This window comes from Ranitomeya variabilis, chromosome 2 (genome assembly GCF_051348905.1).
Source record: "Ranitomeya variabilis isolate aRanVar5 chromosome 2, aRanVar5.hap1, whole genome shotgun sequence".
NCBI lineage: Eukaryota > Metazoa > Chordata > Amphibia > Anura > Dendrobatidae > Ranitomeya > Ranitomeya variabilis.
This window is the reverse complement of record NC_135233.1, coordinates 990,530,651-990,550,017: the sequence shown is the minus strand read 5'-3', so window position 1 is coordinate 990,550,017 and position 19,367 is coordinate 990,530,651. Positions and strand designations below refer to the sequence as shown.

At 45.3% G+C, this 19,367-nt stretch overlaps 1 protein-coding gene across 6 annotated transcripts in view; it reads right to left on the bottom strand.

Annotated features, from left to right (window-relative positions):
* The window catches only part of KIF1A (kinesin family member 1A), a 235,892-nt gene that overhangs the window by 125,097 nt on the left and 91,428 nt on the right, over positions 1–19,367 (bottom strand). For all 6 annotated transcript variants that reach the window (XM_077291029.1, XM_077291030.1, XM_077291031.1 and 3 more), the window contains exons 12-13: positions 8,896–8,974; positions 4,911–5,053 (exon numbers count right to left, since the gene is read on the bottom strand). In XM_077291029.1, the coding sequence (XP_077147144.1) occupies positions 4,911–5,053; positions 8,896–8,974 (222 nt within the window). The remainder of the gene's footprint in view (positions 1–4,910; positions 5,054–8,895; positions 8,975–19,367) is intronic.

The window sequence follows — 19,367 nt, the reverse complement described above, 5'->3', positions numbered from 1 at the left end:
ATCAAGGGGAAAAAAAAAGGACAAAACAAGCAACACAAAAAAATAAAAAATAAAAAAATGACTCAGAACTTTCTCTTCCCTCTTTTGAGATGCATTTAACACATTGTGGGCCAGCTGTACTGTTATGACCTGGTGGGTACGGAGCGGTACTGAGATGACCTGGTGGGCAAAACCAATCATGGACTCACTACGGAGCAGCACTGAAATGACCTGGTGGGTAAAACAAAAATAGGACTAGCTCTGAGGAGGTGGTAACTTTACTGACCGCAATCCCTACTCCTAACACCAACACTAGAAATAGCCGTGGAGCGTACCTAACTCTGCCTAGATGCCTCTGCACAGCCTAAGAACTAGCTACCCCTAAAGATGGAAACGGAAATCTATCTCGCCTCAGGGAAACCCCCAAAGGAAGATAGCCCACCACAAATATTGACGGTGAGTGGAGAGGGAAATGACAAACTCAGAAATTAAACTAGATTTTTTAGCAAAGGAGGCCAATACTATCTAAATAGACAGAGATAGGATAGGTTGCTGTGCGGTCAGTATAAAAACTAAAAGTCCACGCAGAGTTTACAAAAATAGCCACCACACCGACTCACGGTGTGGAGGGGCAAATCTGCGACCCCAGAGCTTCCAACTAGCTGGAATATTTCATAATGACAAGCTGGACAAAAGAGACATAAATTGAACTGAACAGAAGGTCATAAGCAGGGAAACACCCAAAAAGTAGCAGACTTATCTTAAGCTGAAAATGGACTGGCCAACAGAGAACTTCCAGGAAAGGACTGAATCCACAGGAAATACATTGACAGCTGGCATCCACTAAAGCCAAAAGCCCAGTTAAATAACAAGGCCAGGAAACCGATTAGTGAACGCAGCTGCTAAGTTCCACTTGAAACCACCAGAGGGAGCCCAAGAGCAGAACTCCCAAAAATACCATTCGCAACCACAGGATGGAGCCCAAGAACGGAATTCACAACACTCAACCACCGTTGTGGCCAAGGAGGCGCCTCCTCAGGTGGTCGGTGCCTCTGCTGCCCCAGAACTGAAGACAGTGGGTACTCAGACCCCCAGATGGGACAACGAACCCCCTTACGCAGTACCAGGCGGCAGGCAATATCCAAAGGGGTTGCCTCCGCCGGTGCTACCTCCTGAGTGGTTCAAGTAAATGTCCTAATCTTCTGAACATGTAAATAGTTGACTGTTTGCCTTTTTGCTGTTTTGTTGCTACAACCCGACCAGGGTTACTCTTAAAGGGATCCCTTTGTTTACCCGGGATGCCTTCTGCTGCTTTTGTTGTTGTTTCTCGTTTTATCATTGTTGCTGGATCATGAACACTGCATGATTACAAACTCATTGTAAATAGTTTGCACCTTCTTAAAGGTGCCCTCTACTGGTTTTACAAAAGAAAGGACTCTTTGCGAAGAAACTGTTCCTGGAAACAGCACCAGAGTCCTTACTGCATACGGACTTGCAGCTTGAGAAGTTGCACTACCTCATAGAGACTTGGTCCCCTCTTAAAGGGAACGTTCACCCATAGCACTTAAAGTATAATGATGCCTTAAGAGAAATAGTGATAATGCTTGCATGTAAAGTTATATGTAGTCAGACAGTTGATAGTAAGAAATGTTTAATGATGTGTCAGAGAATGAGGACAGGAAGTGAACCCATACGGGGTTAGTCGGTGAGTCCTCCTAGGAGTCATACAGAGATGGCTCGGTGATCCTGAACTGAGAGATGGATGATACGTTCTATACTGTGTATAGTAGCAGAAAGGCAGAAGGCCCGGGCGGAAAGGGGCAGTCCTGCAACAGAACGAGAGGCAGTAGGCCTGGGGCAGATAGACAGGCAGTCCTGCAGATGTAAGGATGGAAAATGAAGAAAAGTTGATTAGCCTTATAGTGTTTTATAAGAAGGTCTTTAGTGGATTCAGTGTGTACGTCCTTAAAGGCAACGTTAAATTATTGTTCAAAAATTTGCACTTAGTAGAATACCCGGTTGGGTAAGAAAAAGTTATTTATAGTATGTTATTTAAAGTATTTAACCATGTTTGTAACATTCAAGTGTCCTCACCTCCCATAAAGGGAAGCTCTGTTCAAATTTACTTATTGTTATTGCATCTCAAAATTGTATGTCTTTTTGCTGACATGTATTGTTGTTTTCTTCCCAGTCCAGGAGTACTGGATTTAACCGGGGGGGGAGTGCAGCGCCCCAGAGTCCTGGTCGTTGCAGTACTGATGCTCCGCCGCTAAGGGGGGCTATGGTACGTCTGATGGCACTGAAGGAGTTCACCTGACCAGGTATCACAGACACCAATACACTTCACAGTCTGGCCTCCAGGGGGAGCTAAGGGTGCTATGTATTAGGCCACTCCTCACAATCTGGTAAAACTGGGGGTTGGATAGGAAGTTAGTTAGAAGCTGACTGGGTTGGAACCAGGCAACATCCTGTGGCAGAGGGTGTTGCAGGGGAAGATTCAGGGGGGTCCCTGTCAGGGGTGGGATCCTGACAGAGGCCTAGCGAACTGAGAGAACGTTACGGGACCGCACCTGCACCTGATCGCGGCGGTACCCTAAGAAAGGACAAGAAGCAAGGTTTATTGTGCTGAGTGAGAAACGAGATCAACGCAACAAGGAGAAACACCAGTAGGAGTCGTGCTGTAAGACGAGGCAACATCCTACTGAGGCGCGCAGCCGGTGGCCGGAACGCCGAGGAAGTATAGAGCTCCAGGCCTAACTTCAAACCTACGGCAGGACAGTCAGTTATAGGCGGGCTGTCTCACCCAAATCACCTAAGAAGACATAGGGGGCAACAACAGGAGAGGGGCGACACTAGGGTCCAGGAAGAGCTCCGAGCCTACCCGTCATATGGGTGCGTCCTAGCCATATCATCTGGGGGACGAAGAAGAACATCATAATCGAATTGTGAGGGAACTTCAGAAACACAACAGTTGTGGGGACTATCCCGTAAGCACAGCAGGGGAGGACCACAACACACAAGCGCTAGAAGGTAGGCACAGATTTCCACCTGCAAAGGGAACTCTGGAGGTGCCATCGGACCAGGCCGGACTCCCACAGCCCGGTTCACCGTATTCTGGACCGAGGATCCTGAAGCCTTCAGTAAAGAGGTAAAGAGACTGCAACCTGGTGTCCTCGTTATTTACTGCGACCTGCACCGCACCACATCATAACATCATCACCATACCTCCACCTTCATTGTACGCCCCTCAGCAGGGTCACGGGCCAGGTCTAGCCACCGTGACAACCCCAGAACAGAGACTTAGAGGCCCGGTAACGGGTACCCCTCGGCCCTGCGGCAGTGGGGGCGCTACAAAGCCATCCACAACCTGTCTCCTCCATACATCTGTGACATAATCTCCCAGTACTTACCCACACGCAACCTTCGATCCTCTCAAGATCTCCTTCTCTACTCCCCTCTTATCTCTTCTTCCCACAACCGCATCCAAGACTTCTCCCGTGCTTCCCCTATACTCTGGAACTCTCTACCCCAACACATCAGACTCTCGCCTACCACAGAAACCTTCAAAAAGAACCTGAAGACCCACCTCTTCCGACACGCCTACAACCTGCAGTGATCCTTAGTCTGCTGAACCACCGCACGACCAGTTCTACCCTCTCCTAGTGTATCCTCACCCATCCCCTGTAGACTGTGAGCCCTCGTGGGCAGGGTCCTCCCTCCTTCTGTACCTGTTAGTGCCTTGTTTTGCTCATGTCTATTGTACTTGTCTATATTTGCCCCTTTCACGTGTAAAGCGCCATGGAATAAATGCCGCTATAAAAATGTATGATAATAATAACAATAATAATAAAAGATTTCACCTCAGGATCTATAAGATTGGGATCTTGTCTTGTGCCTCCGGGAATGGAGTGGTGACCACTAGTGATGAGTGAGTGTGCTCGTTACTCGAGTTTTTCGAGCATGCTCGGGTGTTCTCCGAGTATCTTGGGCTTGCTCGTAGATTATGTTTGTGTCCCCGCAGCTGCATGATTTTCAGCCTGAATACATGTGGGGATTCCCTAACAAACAGGCAATCCCTGCATGTGTTCAGGTTGCCTAACAGCCGCAAATCATGCAGCTGCGGGGACACAAACATAATCTACGAGCACGCCCAAGATACTCGAACACTCGAGCATGCTCGGAAAACTCGAGTAACGAGCACACTTGCTCATCGCTAGTGACCACGCATTTGCAGCCTTCTCCCAGTATAGGAAATCTGAAAACAGCCATGAAAGCGTGCTCGACTGTTTCGGGAACTCTCATGGAGGTAAAAAAAGAAGTCATGTATGCGTAGCCACCTTTTGATTCCAAGCAGCATGAAACAGGCCACATTTTTTAGGATAGATGCCGGTCCTAACTGTTGGACTCACTTAAATCAGACATTTATATTCTGTGGATATGCCAACAATTTAACCATTGGAAAATGCCTCTGTTTCATAATAATTTTTCTTTATCTAGTAAGTAATACGTGATCCTGAGAACAAAATGACTTTCCATATTAATATTAAAAAATAATACCTGCAGTGAAGCCAAAAAAACATTGACATGGAAGCCCATGGGGCCACTATTGTACCTCTCACATGTAGGCTTCCTGAGGTTTTCTCCCCTATAAGTATTACTAGATATCTTTATATGGCAGAGGACAGCCAGAACTGTGGTCCTGAGCCTGATGTGTTGTACACAGCTATGTGTACAAGCCCATAAAATAAATCATCATCGCCCTAAGAACTATTTGACTACTCCCCAAAAGACTGAGAACCTGAAGTGTATATTATGTACAATGTTGTACTTTTTTAAAATTCTTCTAATTGTCAGAGCATATAGGGAAAACACATAAGGAGACCTCAAGTACACAGGGGTTTATGGTGATGGTAATGATGGACCACACTCACTGTCAATAATGTCAGATAGCCCCTGGGCTCCTAGAAGCTCTCTCAGACGTGCCACCTCGTCCTTCAGCTCACGGATCAGACGATTATTTGGATCTTCATTGATGACAGCATTGCATCGGATCTGTTTGGCACGGTCGGCGTATCTGCAAGAGCATACAACATCTGTTATAGACCATTCAGAGTAACCAACAACAGCCAAAATAGGAGAACAGAAATAGTGACATTTCATAAATTCTGAGCTTATAAAGGACATAAATTTAACTGCAATTTATGATTTGTGATTAGTGTTTTAACGGTATTATGACTTGTTCCCTGTAGATCATATCAGGGGAGATAAGGATCAGCAGTTTGCATTAATGATTGACCCTTTTATTGTTCAGGAGATAAGCCACCAGAATCAAGTATAAAGAAGGCCCATAGCCACCTTAGAGGGGTTTTCCAGGACTTTAATATTGCAACACCTGGCACCCCCGCTGATCAGCTGTTCCCTGTGTCGGCAGTGTCTGGAACTGCTCAGTTATGGAGCGGCACAACTCGTGGATGGAATAGTGGCCGTGGCTGGGTACTGCGCCCACACCCCCTATTGATTTGATTAGGTGGTGGATGTGCAGTTCCTAGGTCATCGGTTTATCTCTTGGGATAAATTCCTTTACTCCGCGCCTCAGGCTCGGATTCAGATTAACGGCTTCATGTTGTATTCTTTTTACTTACAGAGGTTTACAAGGCAGGGGTGTTCGTTGTCCATGTTGCTATAACAGCCATAGAAATTAATAACAAATATGGACCGTTGTCCGGACTTTCTGTCAACTGGAGCAAATCGGTACTTATGACATTAGGAAAGAAACTGCTCGAATGAGATGGCAGCTGCAGGATAGAATAGAATAGTCCACTCATTAAGGCTACGTTCTCATTTGCGGTCAGCGCCGCAGCGTCGGGCGCCGCAGCGTCGCCGCATGCGTCATGCGCCCCTATATTTAACATGGGGGCGCATGGACATGCGTTGTGCTGCGTTTTGCGCCGCATGGCCGCAAGCGTTGGACGCAAGAAACGCTTCAAGTTGCATTTTTTTGCGTCCAACTTTCGGCCAAAAAGGACGCATGCGGCGCAAAACGCAGCATTTTAGCGTGCGTTTTGCCGCGTTTTTGTTTGCGTTGTGCGCTGCGGCGCCGACGCTGCGGCGCACAACGCAAATGTGAACGTAGCCTTAAACATCTAGGAGTAACGGTGAGTGAAAATATTTTGGACTACGAATCCCTTAACATTGGCCCACTCAGGGCCGGCATTAGGGGCAGGCGGACTAGGCAGCTTACAGCGGCAGGCCATGTGGGCGCTATAGGGCCAATAAGTCAGCGGCACCCAGTTCCAGCGCCCCTCCCCTCCTCATCGCTCATTCAACTGTATCAGCATCATAGATGAGGAGACGCACGGCAGCGGGAACGAAGAGAGGTGAGTATTGTATTTATTTATGGAGACTGCAATACATTGTTTGGGGTTTCATTGCATTATATGGGGGTTGGCTGCATTACATTGTTTTGGTGCTGCATTACATTGTATAGAGGCTGGCAGCATTACATTGTATGGGGGCTGGCTGCATTACATTGTATGGGGGCTGGTGGCATTACATTGTATGGGGGCTGGCTGCATTACCTTGTATGGTGGCTGGCTGCATTACATTGTATGGGGGCTGGCTGCCTTATATTGTAAGGGGGCTGGCAGCATTACATTCTATGGGGGCTGGCGGCATTACATTGTATGGGGGCTGGCTGCATTACATTGTATGGGGGCTGGCTGCATTACATTGTATGGGGGCTGGCGGCATTACATTGTATGGGGGCTGGCGGCATTACATTGTATGGGGGCTGGCTGCATTACATTGTATGGGGGCTGGCTGCATTACATTGTATGGGGGCTGGCTGCATTATATTGTATGGGGGCTGGCTGCATTATATTGTGTGGGGGCTGGCTGCATTATATTGTATGAGGGCTGGCTGCATTACATTCTTTGGGGACTGCATTACATTCCATGGGGGCGGGCTGCATTACAATCTGTGGGGGCTGCATTACATTCTATGGGGGTGTATTACATTATATGGGGCTGCATTGTACTCCTGTGTGGGGCTGCATTGTACTATATGGAGGACTATGGTGTAGTAGTGGGGAGAGCCAATCTGTATAAGATTATTTTCATTCCACAGATACTTTATCTGATACATAATGCACTGATATGGCTTTCCTTGCAAATTTTCTATAAATTAAGTAGTACTTTTAGTGACCTGATAATGAAAAAGGATACACCAAGATTATGCCTTCAAACCCTTCAGAGGCCCAAAGAAGATGAAGGCATGGCCGTTGCAGACTCCCCATCTCTTCCCAATCGCAGCACCTCAGAGGCTGGGGCAACCTGGAGTTGCCCTCTTCCTCCACCAGAATGATTTATCACACCTTAGGGGGTAAGAAATTTAGCAGAAGCCATGTGTGACTATTAGAGGGATTCATAAAATTTGGTCTAAAGCTAAACTAACAGGAAGGACTAGCGGGGCACTTCGAATACTCGCCCATTTGGAACAACTCTACCTAGAATTCTATAAACTAGATGGTTTTAAGCTTTGACAAAGCAGAGGACTCACAACTAATTCAGAATGATCAATTTAAAGCCTTTCAGAAACTTCAGGAGGAGTTAGATATTCCAAACAAATGCTTTTACCAGTATTTACAATTGAGACATGCCTTCACACTACAGAATATAAAAAAACTTCCATTCTTACAAATTATGGCAGCTGCGTTCCGAGATAATACACCTAAAGAGGGCTCAAGGTCAGGTATAATTTTGCTTAAATACAAATGTCTGATGGAACAGGTCCTTTAAAAATAGAGATTGTACCCTTAACGCTAAGTGGGAACAAGACATGGGTCCAATTAGTGAAGATAAGTTGGACAATATCCTTCAGATGGTCCCCAGTGTATCAATGAGTGAAGGACAAAGACTTTCACAATATTACATGATTCATAGAGTTTGACATTGCTAAATCTAAATATCAAGGTATTTGAATGCAACATCCCCTCAGATCCTATTGCACAGCATGTTTACTGGGCCATATTGGTGACCTACCAGTTGGGGAGGTTCATTAGATATCTATTCTAGGATTGTTTAACCTGGCAAGGAAATCAATTGACATTCACTGGAAGTATAAAGCTTCCTCTACCATACAGGAATTCAACCCTAAAATGAATTGTATGCTTTGTCCTGAAAAGTTTGTATTTCAAAAGAGAGGTTAAATTTGAGAAGCTCTGGGTGCCATTACTGCTCTCCCCTGACCTGGCTCATCTAACTCTGACTTGGTTAAGAATATTACAATGTCCAATTACCAACTAGGCAACTCCTAAAATCAACAGTTTAACATTTATAATTACTTTAAAGCTGGTATCCCGGGCAAAATTTACACAAAATTCCCTGGGAAAAAACAAGTCTCAGATGAAGACTGAAGGTTTGGTAATCGAGGGTTGTAGACCCAGAGTTGGTGGGTACATTCTGATACTACAGCTAGGTATATATGTGTTGGATATTGCGAACGAATAGGATGTATTCATTTGACAATTAAATTTTTGCTTCTTTTTATGAGAGATGGGTAGCGGGTGGGAAACGTAAGAAGTAAATGGACGATCCTCTGGACACATCAACCAAGAAGAAGATGATCACACCTTTGGATTTACCGTAACCAGGACTTCATTTTGCTGGACACTTATTGAAGTGAGTACGGTGAAGGAGGGGTTAGTAGGGCATAGGGTACATGATGCTATGTTTGTACTTTTTTGTTTAAAAATGTTAAATAAAAATTATATGAGTTTTAAATAAGATAGGCCATCAATGTTAAAGTCCCAGACAACCCCTTTAAAAGCAGCATCTTACACTAAGCAGTTTCACTGTTTGTTAAGTTCCTCTATCATGCATCAGCTTTACAGGTGAATAAAAGACAAAACATCTCACCGCAGGGTGCTAAGGGTCTCGTCATAGTTAATATCTGCAGGGCTCAGAGCAGCGACCATGGCAGTGCGAGAGTTTCCACCTGAAGTACACAATCAAAAAGAAGATTTAATTACTTTGATTCTCAAGAAACACATCGCATATCCAAAACACTATTTTTGGGCCTCATCTATCAAAACTGTCTAAGAAAAAACCTTGTGTTAGTTGCCCATAGCAACCAATCACAGCTCAGCTTTCATTTTTTAAACCTCTATGGTAAAAAGAAAGCTGCACAGTGATTTGTTGCTATGCGCAACTAAGACACTTTCTTTTGAATGGTTTTGTTAAATTTCTCCCAATAACGAAAGCCAGATAGACTGTTGTGTAACTGATATGTCCTCCACATGAATTCTGTTTCTTTGTTCTCTGTAATATAGACATGGAATAGTAAAACACAGGTATAAGTTGATTTCATCTGCTGCGTTAACCTTTCTAAAGCCTCAATTAATGGTATAAGTTAATTTCATCTTACTGTGTCTGTTCCTAAAGGCTGTAAAGTTATCTCACTTGCTCAAAAGACTTGATGGTCCATGTTGGCCTGCAAGCTTGTTTGCTTTTGCATATTATTGCTTCCTACTATCTTAAATCAGTTGATTAATTGTTAACGCTTAACGTTAAAATAAGGCTTCTTTCACACTAGCGTCGTACTCGGCCCATCGCAGTGCGTCGGGCCGACGTACCGACGCTAGCGTTGTTAGCGCTGCACAAGGGGTGCAGCGGATGCAGATTTTCAGCGCATCCGCTGCCCCATTGTGAGGTGCGGGGAGGAGGGGGCGGAGTTCCGGCCGCACATGCGCGGTCGGAAAAGACGTTCCCGACGTACCAAAAAACGTTGCAAGCAACGTTTTTTGCTGCCGACGGTCCGCCACAACACGACGCAACCGTCTCACGACGGTTGCGACGTGTGTCAATGCGTCGCCAATGTTAGTCTATGGAGAAAAAACGCATCCTGCAAGCACTTTTGCAGGATGAGTTTTTTTACCAAACCGACGCATTGCGACGGAGGACAAAAAACGCCAGTGTGAAAGTACCCTAAGACCTAGATCTAAGCACAAACCTTCCTATACATTTATACCTAGGCAAGGGCTCTTTGTGCAGGTGGGCATTGGTGAAGAACTGGTTGTAGTGCCAGGCAGTTAAACATGGCAGTTGGACAGGGTGGGAGTCCAGTAAGCCATGCAAGATCTTCAAGCAAACTTGTTAACTTGGGCTACAAAATGTATATACCACATCTATTTGTATAATTTATGTTCGAGCTGTTGCATTCTTTCAAATTCACCGCCCTTTCACACACTTTGTACACTCCAACCATGTCAGTCCCTCTCTTCTCCCTTTTCCCATGTACAGCTTACATGCTCTTTTCACATTCCTAAACCACACAAATCCATCCACTCCCATTGCACAGCTCAAGAGATGCTCTCACAAATCACTGAACCATCTGCTTACTCTCTGTACTCTTCTTCTACTAGTCAAAGGAGATATTTCCCCAACCCAGGCTCTCATTATAGTATTAAATTTAATTCCTTCCTCGTTGTAGGCTGAAACTTCACTAAACTCATTAACTTTCAGTGCATGCCTTCTCCTGTTTTCTTCAACTGTACTCCTTCTGGAATGCCAGATCAGTATGCAAAAAAAATCCCCTACATCCTTGACTTTTTTCCTTTAAAATAGTCTTAAACTTCTAGTTCTTACTGAAGCCTGAATCCAACACTCAGACACTGCCTCTATTGCATGGTGTGTTGTGAACTCTATTTCTGGGCTCCCTCTTGTGGTCACAAGTGGTACTGTGTGAGTGCTGTCTTTCTGCAGGTTTGTGACTGGCATCAGCTGCCTCGTTATCTGTGGGCTGGTTTTCTATTTAAGCTCACTTGGAATCTCAGTCTATGCCTGCTGTCGTTGTATTCAGTGCTATTCTGTTTGCTCCTGTCTACATCCGTTACCAGTCTCTTCAAGAGAAGCTAAGTTCTGTTTGCTTATTCTTGCTCATCTGTGTTCAATATGTTCCTAGAATATTATGAGTTTTGTCCAGCTAGCTAATATGTGATTTCTCTGCTTGCTGGTAGCTCTGGGGTGCTGAGTTGCTCCCCCCACATCGTTAGTTGGTGTAAGGGTTCTCGCATTCTCTGAGTGGATATTTTTGTATAGGGTTTTTTACTGACCGCACAGATCCCTTGCTATTTTCTGCTATCTAGTGTTAGCGGGCCTCATTTGCTTACCCTGTTTCATCTCTGCGTTTGTCTTTTCCTCTTAACTCACCATTATTATTTGTGGGGGGCTTCTATTTCTTTGGGGTTATTTCTCTGAGGCAAGTGAGGTCTTACTTTATCTCTAGGGGTAGTCAGTTTCTCAGGCCGTGAAGAGACGTCTAGGATTTCAGGAAACGTTCCACAGCTACCTTTAGTGTGTTTGGTTAGGATCAGCTTTGCGGTCAGTCCAGTTACCACATCCCCAGAGCTCGTCCTATTGTCTCTGACTTAGCTTGTTAGATTTGTGATCCTAAGCCACTGGGATCATAACAGTACAGCAGGCCTGAAAAGTGTTTAATGCATCGCAGAAGTGGGATAAGAGAAGTCCTGAGTACAATTATTTTTTTTTTCCTCTCCCTTTGCTGCAGTCTGTCCAGCTTTGCTCATCCCCTTAATCTCTGGGTGGCTTTGAGTTCAGCTGCAGACATGGATATTCAGAGTCTGACTTCTAGTTGGATCATCTTGCTGCAAGGGTGCAAAGCATTCAGGATTTTGTTGTTCACAGTCCTATGTCTGAGCCAAAAGTACCTATTCCTGAGTTGTTTTCTGGAGATAGATCTGGGTTTCTGAATTTTAAGAATAATTGTAAATTATTTCTTTCTTTGAGACCTCGTTCCTCTGGTGATTCCGGTCAGCAAGTTAAAATTGTTATCTCCTTGTTAAGCGGCGACCCTCAAGATTGGGCTTTCTCCCTGGCGCCAGGAGATCCTGCATTGCTGAATGTGGATGCGTTTTTTCTGGCGCTTGGATTGCTTTATGAGGAACCTAATCTTGAGAACCAGGCAGAAAAGGCCTTGCTGGCTCTCTCTCAGGGCCAGGATGAAGCTGAGGTGTATTGTCAAAAATTTCGGAAATGGTCGGTGCTTACTCAATGGAATGAGTGTGCCCTGGCTGCAAATTTCAGAGAAGGTCTTTCTGAAGCCATTAAGAATGTTATGGTGGGGTTCCCTACGCCTGCAAGTCTGAATGACTCAATGGCTTTGGCCATTCAGATTGATCGGCGTTTGCGGGAGCGCAAATCTACGCACCATCTGGCGGTGTTTTCTGAACAGAGACCTGAGTCTGTGCAATGTGACCGAATTCTGACCAGAATTGAGCGGCAAAATCATAGACGTCAAAATGGGTTGTGCTTTTACTGTGGTGATTCAACTCATGTTATCTCAGCATGCTCTAAGCGCGTAAAAAAAAATCGCTAAATCTGTCACCGTTGGTACTATACAGCCTAAATTCATTTTGTCTGTTACTTTAATTTGTTCTTTGTCATCCTACTCGGTTATGGCTTTTGTGGATTCGGGTGCTGCCCTGAACCTGATGGATGTGTCGTTTGCCAGGCGCTGTGGTTTTGTCCTGGAGCCTTTGGAATTCCCTATTCCACTGAGGGGTATTGATGCTACACCATTGGCTGAGAATAAGCCTCAGTATTGGACTCAAGTGACCATGTGCATGACTCCTGTACATCAGGAGGTGATTCGCTTTCTTGTGCTGCATAATCTGCATGATGTTGTCGTTTTGGGTCTGCCATGGCTGCAGGCCCATAATCCAGTTCTGGATTGGAAAGCTATGTCTGTTTCAAGTTGGGGTTGCCAGGGAATTCATGGCGATGCTCCTTTGGTGTCAATTGCTTCTTCCACTCCTTCTGAGGTCCCTGAGTTTTTGTTGGACTACCAGGATGTATTTGATGAGCCCAGATCCGGTGCCCTGCCTCCTCACAGGGATTGTGATTGTGCTATAAATTTGATTCCTGGTAGTAAGTTCCCCAAGGGATGACTTTTTCATTTGTCTGTACCAGAACATGCCGCAATGCGGAGTTATATAAAGGAGTCTTTAGAGAAGGGACATATTCGCCCGTCCTCCTCCCCTCTTGGTGCTGGATTCTTTTTTGTGGCCAAGAAGGATGGTTCTCTGAGACCTTGTATAGATTATCGTCTTCTAAATAAAATCACGGTCAAATTTCAGTATCCTTTGCCATTATTATCTGATCTGTTTGCTCGGATTAAGGGGTCCAGTTGGTTCACCAAGATAGATCTTCGTGGTGCGTATAACCTTGTGCGTATTAAGCAGGGGGATGAATGGAAAACAGCATTTAATACGCCCGAGGGCCATTTTGAGTGCTTGGTGATGCCTTTTGGACTCTCTAATGCTCCTTCTGTGTTCCAGTCCTTCATGCATGACATCTTCCGAGAATATCTGGATAAATTTATGATTGTGTATCTGGATGACATTTTGGTCTTTTCTGAGGACTGGGAGTCCCATGTGAAGCAGGTCAGGATGGTATTTCAGGTCCTGCGTGCTAATGCCTTATTTGTGAAGGGCTCAAAATGTCTCTTCGGAGTACAGAAGGTTTCCTTTTTGGGTTTTATTTTTTCTCCTTCTACTATTGAGATGGACCCAGTCAAGGTCCAGGCTATTCATGACTGGACTCAGCCTATATCTGTTAAGAGTCTTCAGAAGTTCTTGGGTTTTGCTAATTTTTACCGTCGCTTCATTGCTAATTTTTCTGGCGTGGTTAAACCCTTGACGGATTTGACCAAGAAGGGTTCTGATGTGACTAATTGGTCTCCTGCGGCCGTGGAAGCCTTTCGGGAGCTGAAGCGCCGGTTTTCTTCGGCTCCAGTTTTGTGTCAGCCTGATGTCTCTCTTCCTTTTCAGGTCGAGGTGGATGCTTCTGAGATTGGAGCAGGGGCTGTTTTGTCGCAGAGAAGCTCTGATGGCTCTGTGATGAAGCCTTGTGCTTTCTTTTCAAGAAAGTTTTCGCCTGCCGAGCGGAATTATGATGTTGGTAATCGGGAGTTGTTGGCTATGAAGTGGGCATTTGAGGAGTGGCGACATTGGCTCGAGGGAGCTAAGCATCGTGTGGTGGTCTTGACTGATCACAAAAATCTGATTTATCTCGAGTCTGCCAAGCGGCTGAATCCTAGACAGGCTCGTTGGTCGTTGTTTTTCTCCCGTTTCGATTTCGTGGTCTCGTACCTGCCTTGTTCGAAGAACGTGAAGGCTGATGCTCTTTCTAGGAGTTTTGTGCCTGACTCTCCGGGAGTTTCAGAGCCGGCTGGTGTCCTCGGAGAGGGGGTGATTTTGTCTGCCATTTCCCCAGATTTGCGACGGGTGCTGCAGAAATTTCAGGCGGATAAACCTGACCGTTGCCCACCAGAGAGACTGTTTGTCCCAGATAGATGGACCAGCAGAGTTATTTCCGAGGTTCATTCTTCGGTGTTGGCAGGCCATCCTGGGATTTTTGGTACCAGGAATTTGGTGGCTAGGTCCTTCTGGTGGCCTTCCTTGTCGCGGGATGTGCGTTCCTTTGTGCAGTCCTGTGGGATTTGTGCTCGGGCTAAGCCTTGCTGTTCTCGTGCCAGCGGTTTGCTTTTGCCTTTGCCTGTCCCGAAGAGGCCTTGGACGCACATTTCCATGGATTTTATTTCGGATCTTCCAGTCTCTCAGAGAATGTCTGTCATCTGGGTGGTGTGTGATCGTTTTTCTAAAATGGTCCATTTGGTGCCCTTGCCTAAGTTGCCTTCCTCCTCCGATTTGGTTCCTCTATTTTTTCAGAATGTGGTTCGCTTGCACGGCATCCCTGAAAATATTGTGTCTGACAGAGGATCCCAGTTTGTGTCCAGATTTTGGCGGATCTTTTGTGCTAAGATGGGCATTGATTTGTCTTTTTGGTCGGCTTTCCATCCTCAGACGAATGGCCAAACCGAGCGAACTAATCAGACCTTGGAAACTTATTTAAGATGTTTTGTTTCTGCTGATCAGGATGATTGGGTGACTTTTTTGCCATTGGCCGAGTTTGCCCTTAATAATCGGGCTAGTTCTGCTACTTTGGTTTCGCCTTTCTTCTGCAATTCTGGTTTTCATCCTCGTTTTTCCTCGGGTCAGGTTGAACCTTCTGACTGTCCTGGGGTGGATTCTGTGGTGGATAGGTTGCAGCAGATTTGGAACCATGTGGTGGACAATTTGAAGTTGTCACAGGAGAAGGCTCAGCGCTTTGCCAACCGCCGTCGCGGTGTGGGTCCCCGACTTCGTGTTGGGGATTTGGTATGGCTGTCTTCTCGGTATGTTCCTATGAAGGTTTCCTCTCCTAAATTCAAGCCTCGCTTCATCGGTCCTTATAAGATTTTGGAAATCCTTAACCCGGTGTCATTTCGTTTGGACCTCCCAGCGTCGTTTGCCATTCATAACGTGTTCCATAGGTTTTTGTTGCGGAGGTATGTGGTGCCTGTGGTTCCTTCTGTTGAGCCCCCTGCCCCGGTGCTGGTGGAGGGCGAATTGGAGTACGTGGTGGAGAAGATCTTGGATTCTCGTATTTCTAGACGGAGGCTTCAGTATTTGGTTAAGTGGAAGGGCTATGGTCAGGAGGATAATTCCTGGGTTGTCGCCTCTGATGTTCATGCGGACGATTTGGTTCGTGCCTTCCATGTGGCTCGTCCTGATCGCCCTGGGGGTTTTGATGAGGGTTCGGTGACCCCTCCTCAAGGGGGGAGGTACTGTTGTGAACTCTATTTCTGGGCTCCCTCTTGTGGTCACAAGTGGTACTGTGTGAGTGCTGTCTTTCTGCAGGTTTGTGACTGGCATCAGCTGTCTCGTTATCTGTGGGCTGGTTTTCTATTTAAGCTCACTTGGAATCTCAGTCTATGCCTGCTGTCGTTGTATTCAGTGCTATTCTGTTTGCTCCTGTCTACATCTGTTACCAGTCTCTTCAAGAGAAGCTAAGTTCTGTTTGCTTATTCTTGCTCATCTGTGTTCAATATGTTCCTAGAATATTATGAGTTTTGTCCAGCTAGCTAATATGTGATTTCTCTGCTTGCTGGTAGCTCTGGGGTGCTGAGTTGCTCCCCCCACATCGTTAGTTGGTGTGGGGGTTCTCGCATTCTCTGCGTGGATATTTTTGTATAGGGTTTTTTACTGACCGCACAGATCCCTTGCTATTTTCTGCTATCTAGTGTTAGCGGGCCTCATTTGCTTAACCTGTTTCATCTCTGCGTTTGTCTTTTCCTCTTAACTCACTGTTATTATTTGTGGGGGGCTTCTATTTCTTTGGGGTTATTTCTCTGAGGCAAGTGAGGTCTTACTTTATCTCTAGGGGTAGTCAGTTTCTCAGGCCGTGAAGAGACGTCTAGGATTTCAGGAAACGTTCCACGGCTACCTTTAGTGTGTTTGGTTAGGATCAGCTTTGCGGTCAGTCCAGTTACCACATCCCCAGAGCTCGTCCTATTGTCTCTGACTTAGCTTGTTAGATTTGTGATCCTAAGCCACTGGGATCATAACAATGGTGGCTTATAGTTTTCACATAACCCCAAAACTGGTGTGCCGAGCGTCTGTGGAGAAAATGTCTTTAGGCCGAATATTTGATCCATTATAAGTTTATGCTTAAAGCATACCACTATGCCCCTCACCTCTCCAAACAGGCCTATTTTAACACCATATTCACTATCCAACAATCCTAAATGACTATTTGACATTTTTCACCCTCTCCTCAGACCTAAAGTGTAGGTCCCTATCACCAACCTCCCTGCTAATGATTTGGCCAATAATTTCATAGAAAAAATTGATCATATCAGACAGGAAATTGGCTCCCATTCCCCCAATATCATGGATCCTCTTCCCTCCCGCACTTACCAAGTTCACTTTCCGTCATTGAACCCGTCACGGAAGAAGTAACCAAGCTTGTTGCATCTTCCTGCTTTACTCTGTGAAACATTGACTCTATTCTCTTTCACCCTCTTCAGTCCTTCTCCACGGTTGTCACTACCTACTTAATAAAATATTTGACACCTCTCTTTCTTCCGCTATCTTTCCCTTTTAATTCAAACACACCATAATAAACCCATTACTAAAAATATCCCTTAAGCAGCATTGGGTTGTGACTACAGAACTCTCTCTTATCTCCCCTTTACCTGTAACCTATACCACCTGGAATGCTTGGTCTACTCCAGTCTAAAGCCCCCGTCACACTAAGCGAGGTCGCTAGCGAGATCGCTGCTCAGTCACAAGTTTTGTGACGCAACAGCGACCTCAGTAGCGATCTCGCTATGTTTGACACGTAGCAGCGACCAGGCCCCTGCTGTGAGATCGCTGGTCGTGTCGGAATGGCCTGGACCTTTTTTTGATCGTTGAGGTCCCGCTAGGTAGCACACATCGCTGTGTTTGACACCTTACCAACGACCTCGTTGACTACAACGTCACACAGGACGTCCCTCATCGAGGTCTGAATCGTCATAATAGCTGCCATGTGACATCGTTGTACAGGTCGCTACAGGTCGCCGCATCGCTGCTGCGTCGCTGGGAAGATCTCACTGTTTGACATCTCACCAGCGACCACATAGCGACGCAGCAACGATCCCTGACAGGTCGTATCGTTGTCGGGATCGAATTAGCGTTGCTAAGTGTGACGGGGCCTTTATTCAGTATCTGTCAGATAACTCGCTTCTTGATCCTTTACAATCCGCTTTTTCTTTTGGTTCTCCTCCTACCTCTCTGACCTCTCCTTAAGTATATCAATTGGTGGCTCTTCTGCCCCTCGTCTTCCCCTTACTGTCGGGGTTCCTCAGGGTTCAGTCCTAGGCCTCCTTCTCTTTTCTCTATACACTACGCCTATTGGACAAACCATCAACAGATTTGGTTTTCAGTAGTATCTTTATGCTGCAAATTGGGGAGTGACATACCATGCCTGGCTTGCCAGTGTGAGGAAGCTTATAGGCTATGCAATGCTCCTCTGAGAAATTAAATATGCAAATTGGCTCTTCAGAGAGAAAGAGGACTAGAATTATAGTGCCACCAAATGGAAGTAGAAATCCTAAAAGTCAATATTGACCCTTTAACGAGCCATACCATGGCATGTAAGCCTCCTCACTGTCCACAAAGAGAAACGTTACCCCTTAGACCCCAGTCAGAGCCTCTCATACAGCCAAATCAGATCTCAAACTTTACACTGATGAGGGGCAGCACCCCAAAACAGAGTGTCTGCAAATTGACACTCTGTTTCACTTTTATCCTAAGTTACATGGCAAGGCATGTTAAAGGGTCAATATTGTCTTTTTAGGATTGCTTTTGTGGTAGAAAGTTCAGAGAGCTTTACAAAGTCCGTGAAGATATAGAAGATGAGAGAACGGTGGGTGGTCTGGCCCTGGACTACAGTATAGGGGCTTTTTATACATAGTTAGACAAAGGACACTACATACTGCGAAAAAGGTGGATATAATTTAGAACAATGCAAGCAATAATACAACATGACAATATTTAGGAGTATTGCAACAAACCTTATAATCCTATAAATCTCCATGTTAATTTTAGCTAATGCCATTAGTCACATCACTGCTCTTAGCCTACTCACATAATTCTTCAAACACTGACAGCCCTATGGTCCTGGTTTCTATATAAATATTGTGGCAGATTGACTCACTCGGCTGCTCAAAGAGGTAGTAACAGGATCACTTTCTGCTTAAGTTTTCAACTGGTTTATTAAAAACGTACTGCATAAACCAGTCCAAAATTAGGTAAACAAACGCGGCCATTTTGGCATAACAAAAACAAAATAGCTTACAGTACAGTCTGTGTGGCTGCGGGGATCAGCCCGCTCAGGGAAAAAACAAGGTTCAATTCTCTTTAACACAACCACAACTCTGGAAATCTCATCTCCAGACACATCAATCACTGAATAAGTCCAAGGGTTCCACATTTACCTTCTGGACCACTCCCTGGGGTACAGATATGGTGAACAGTCTCCCACCCACTTTTCAGTTGTCCACAAAAACCCAGCCATTTATTTGGCCGATTAAACCCTCAGCACATAGTGTACTGGAGCATTTTTCCAGGTTCATATCACTGAGGCTAACATCCTCAGTGACATGTATCTCCCCTCCAGTATTTTACCAGTGACCTTCTCACAATATATACTACTCATTACCATATAACACCACTTATTAACTAAAGCTGTTCCAATTAGTCTTTCTGGACTCGATCTATACTTATGGCACTGATGTCCCTTTATATCTCCATTCTAGGAGCCTAAGCTTCATAGCTTCAAAATTTGTTGACTAGAGATTGTCCAAGATGGATGCTAGCAACAACATGGCTGTTAAGCATATTATGGCTGACAATTCTCTTACAGGTGGCAATAGGGTTCTATTCCTCTTCCTCTCTGAAGAGTCAATTTGCATATTTAATTTCCCAGGAACACTGCATGGCCTA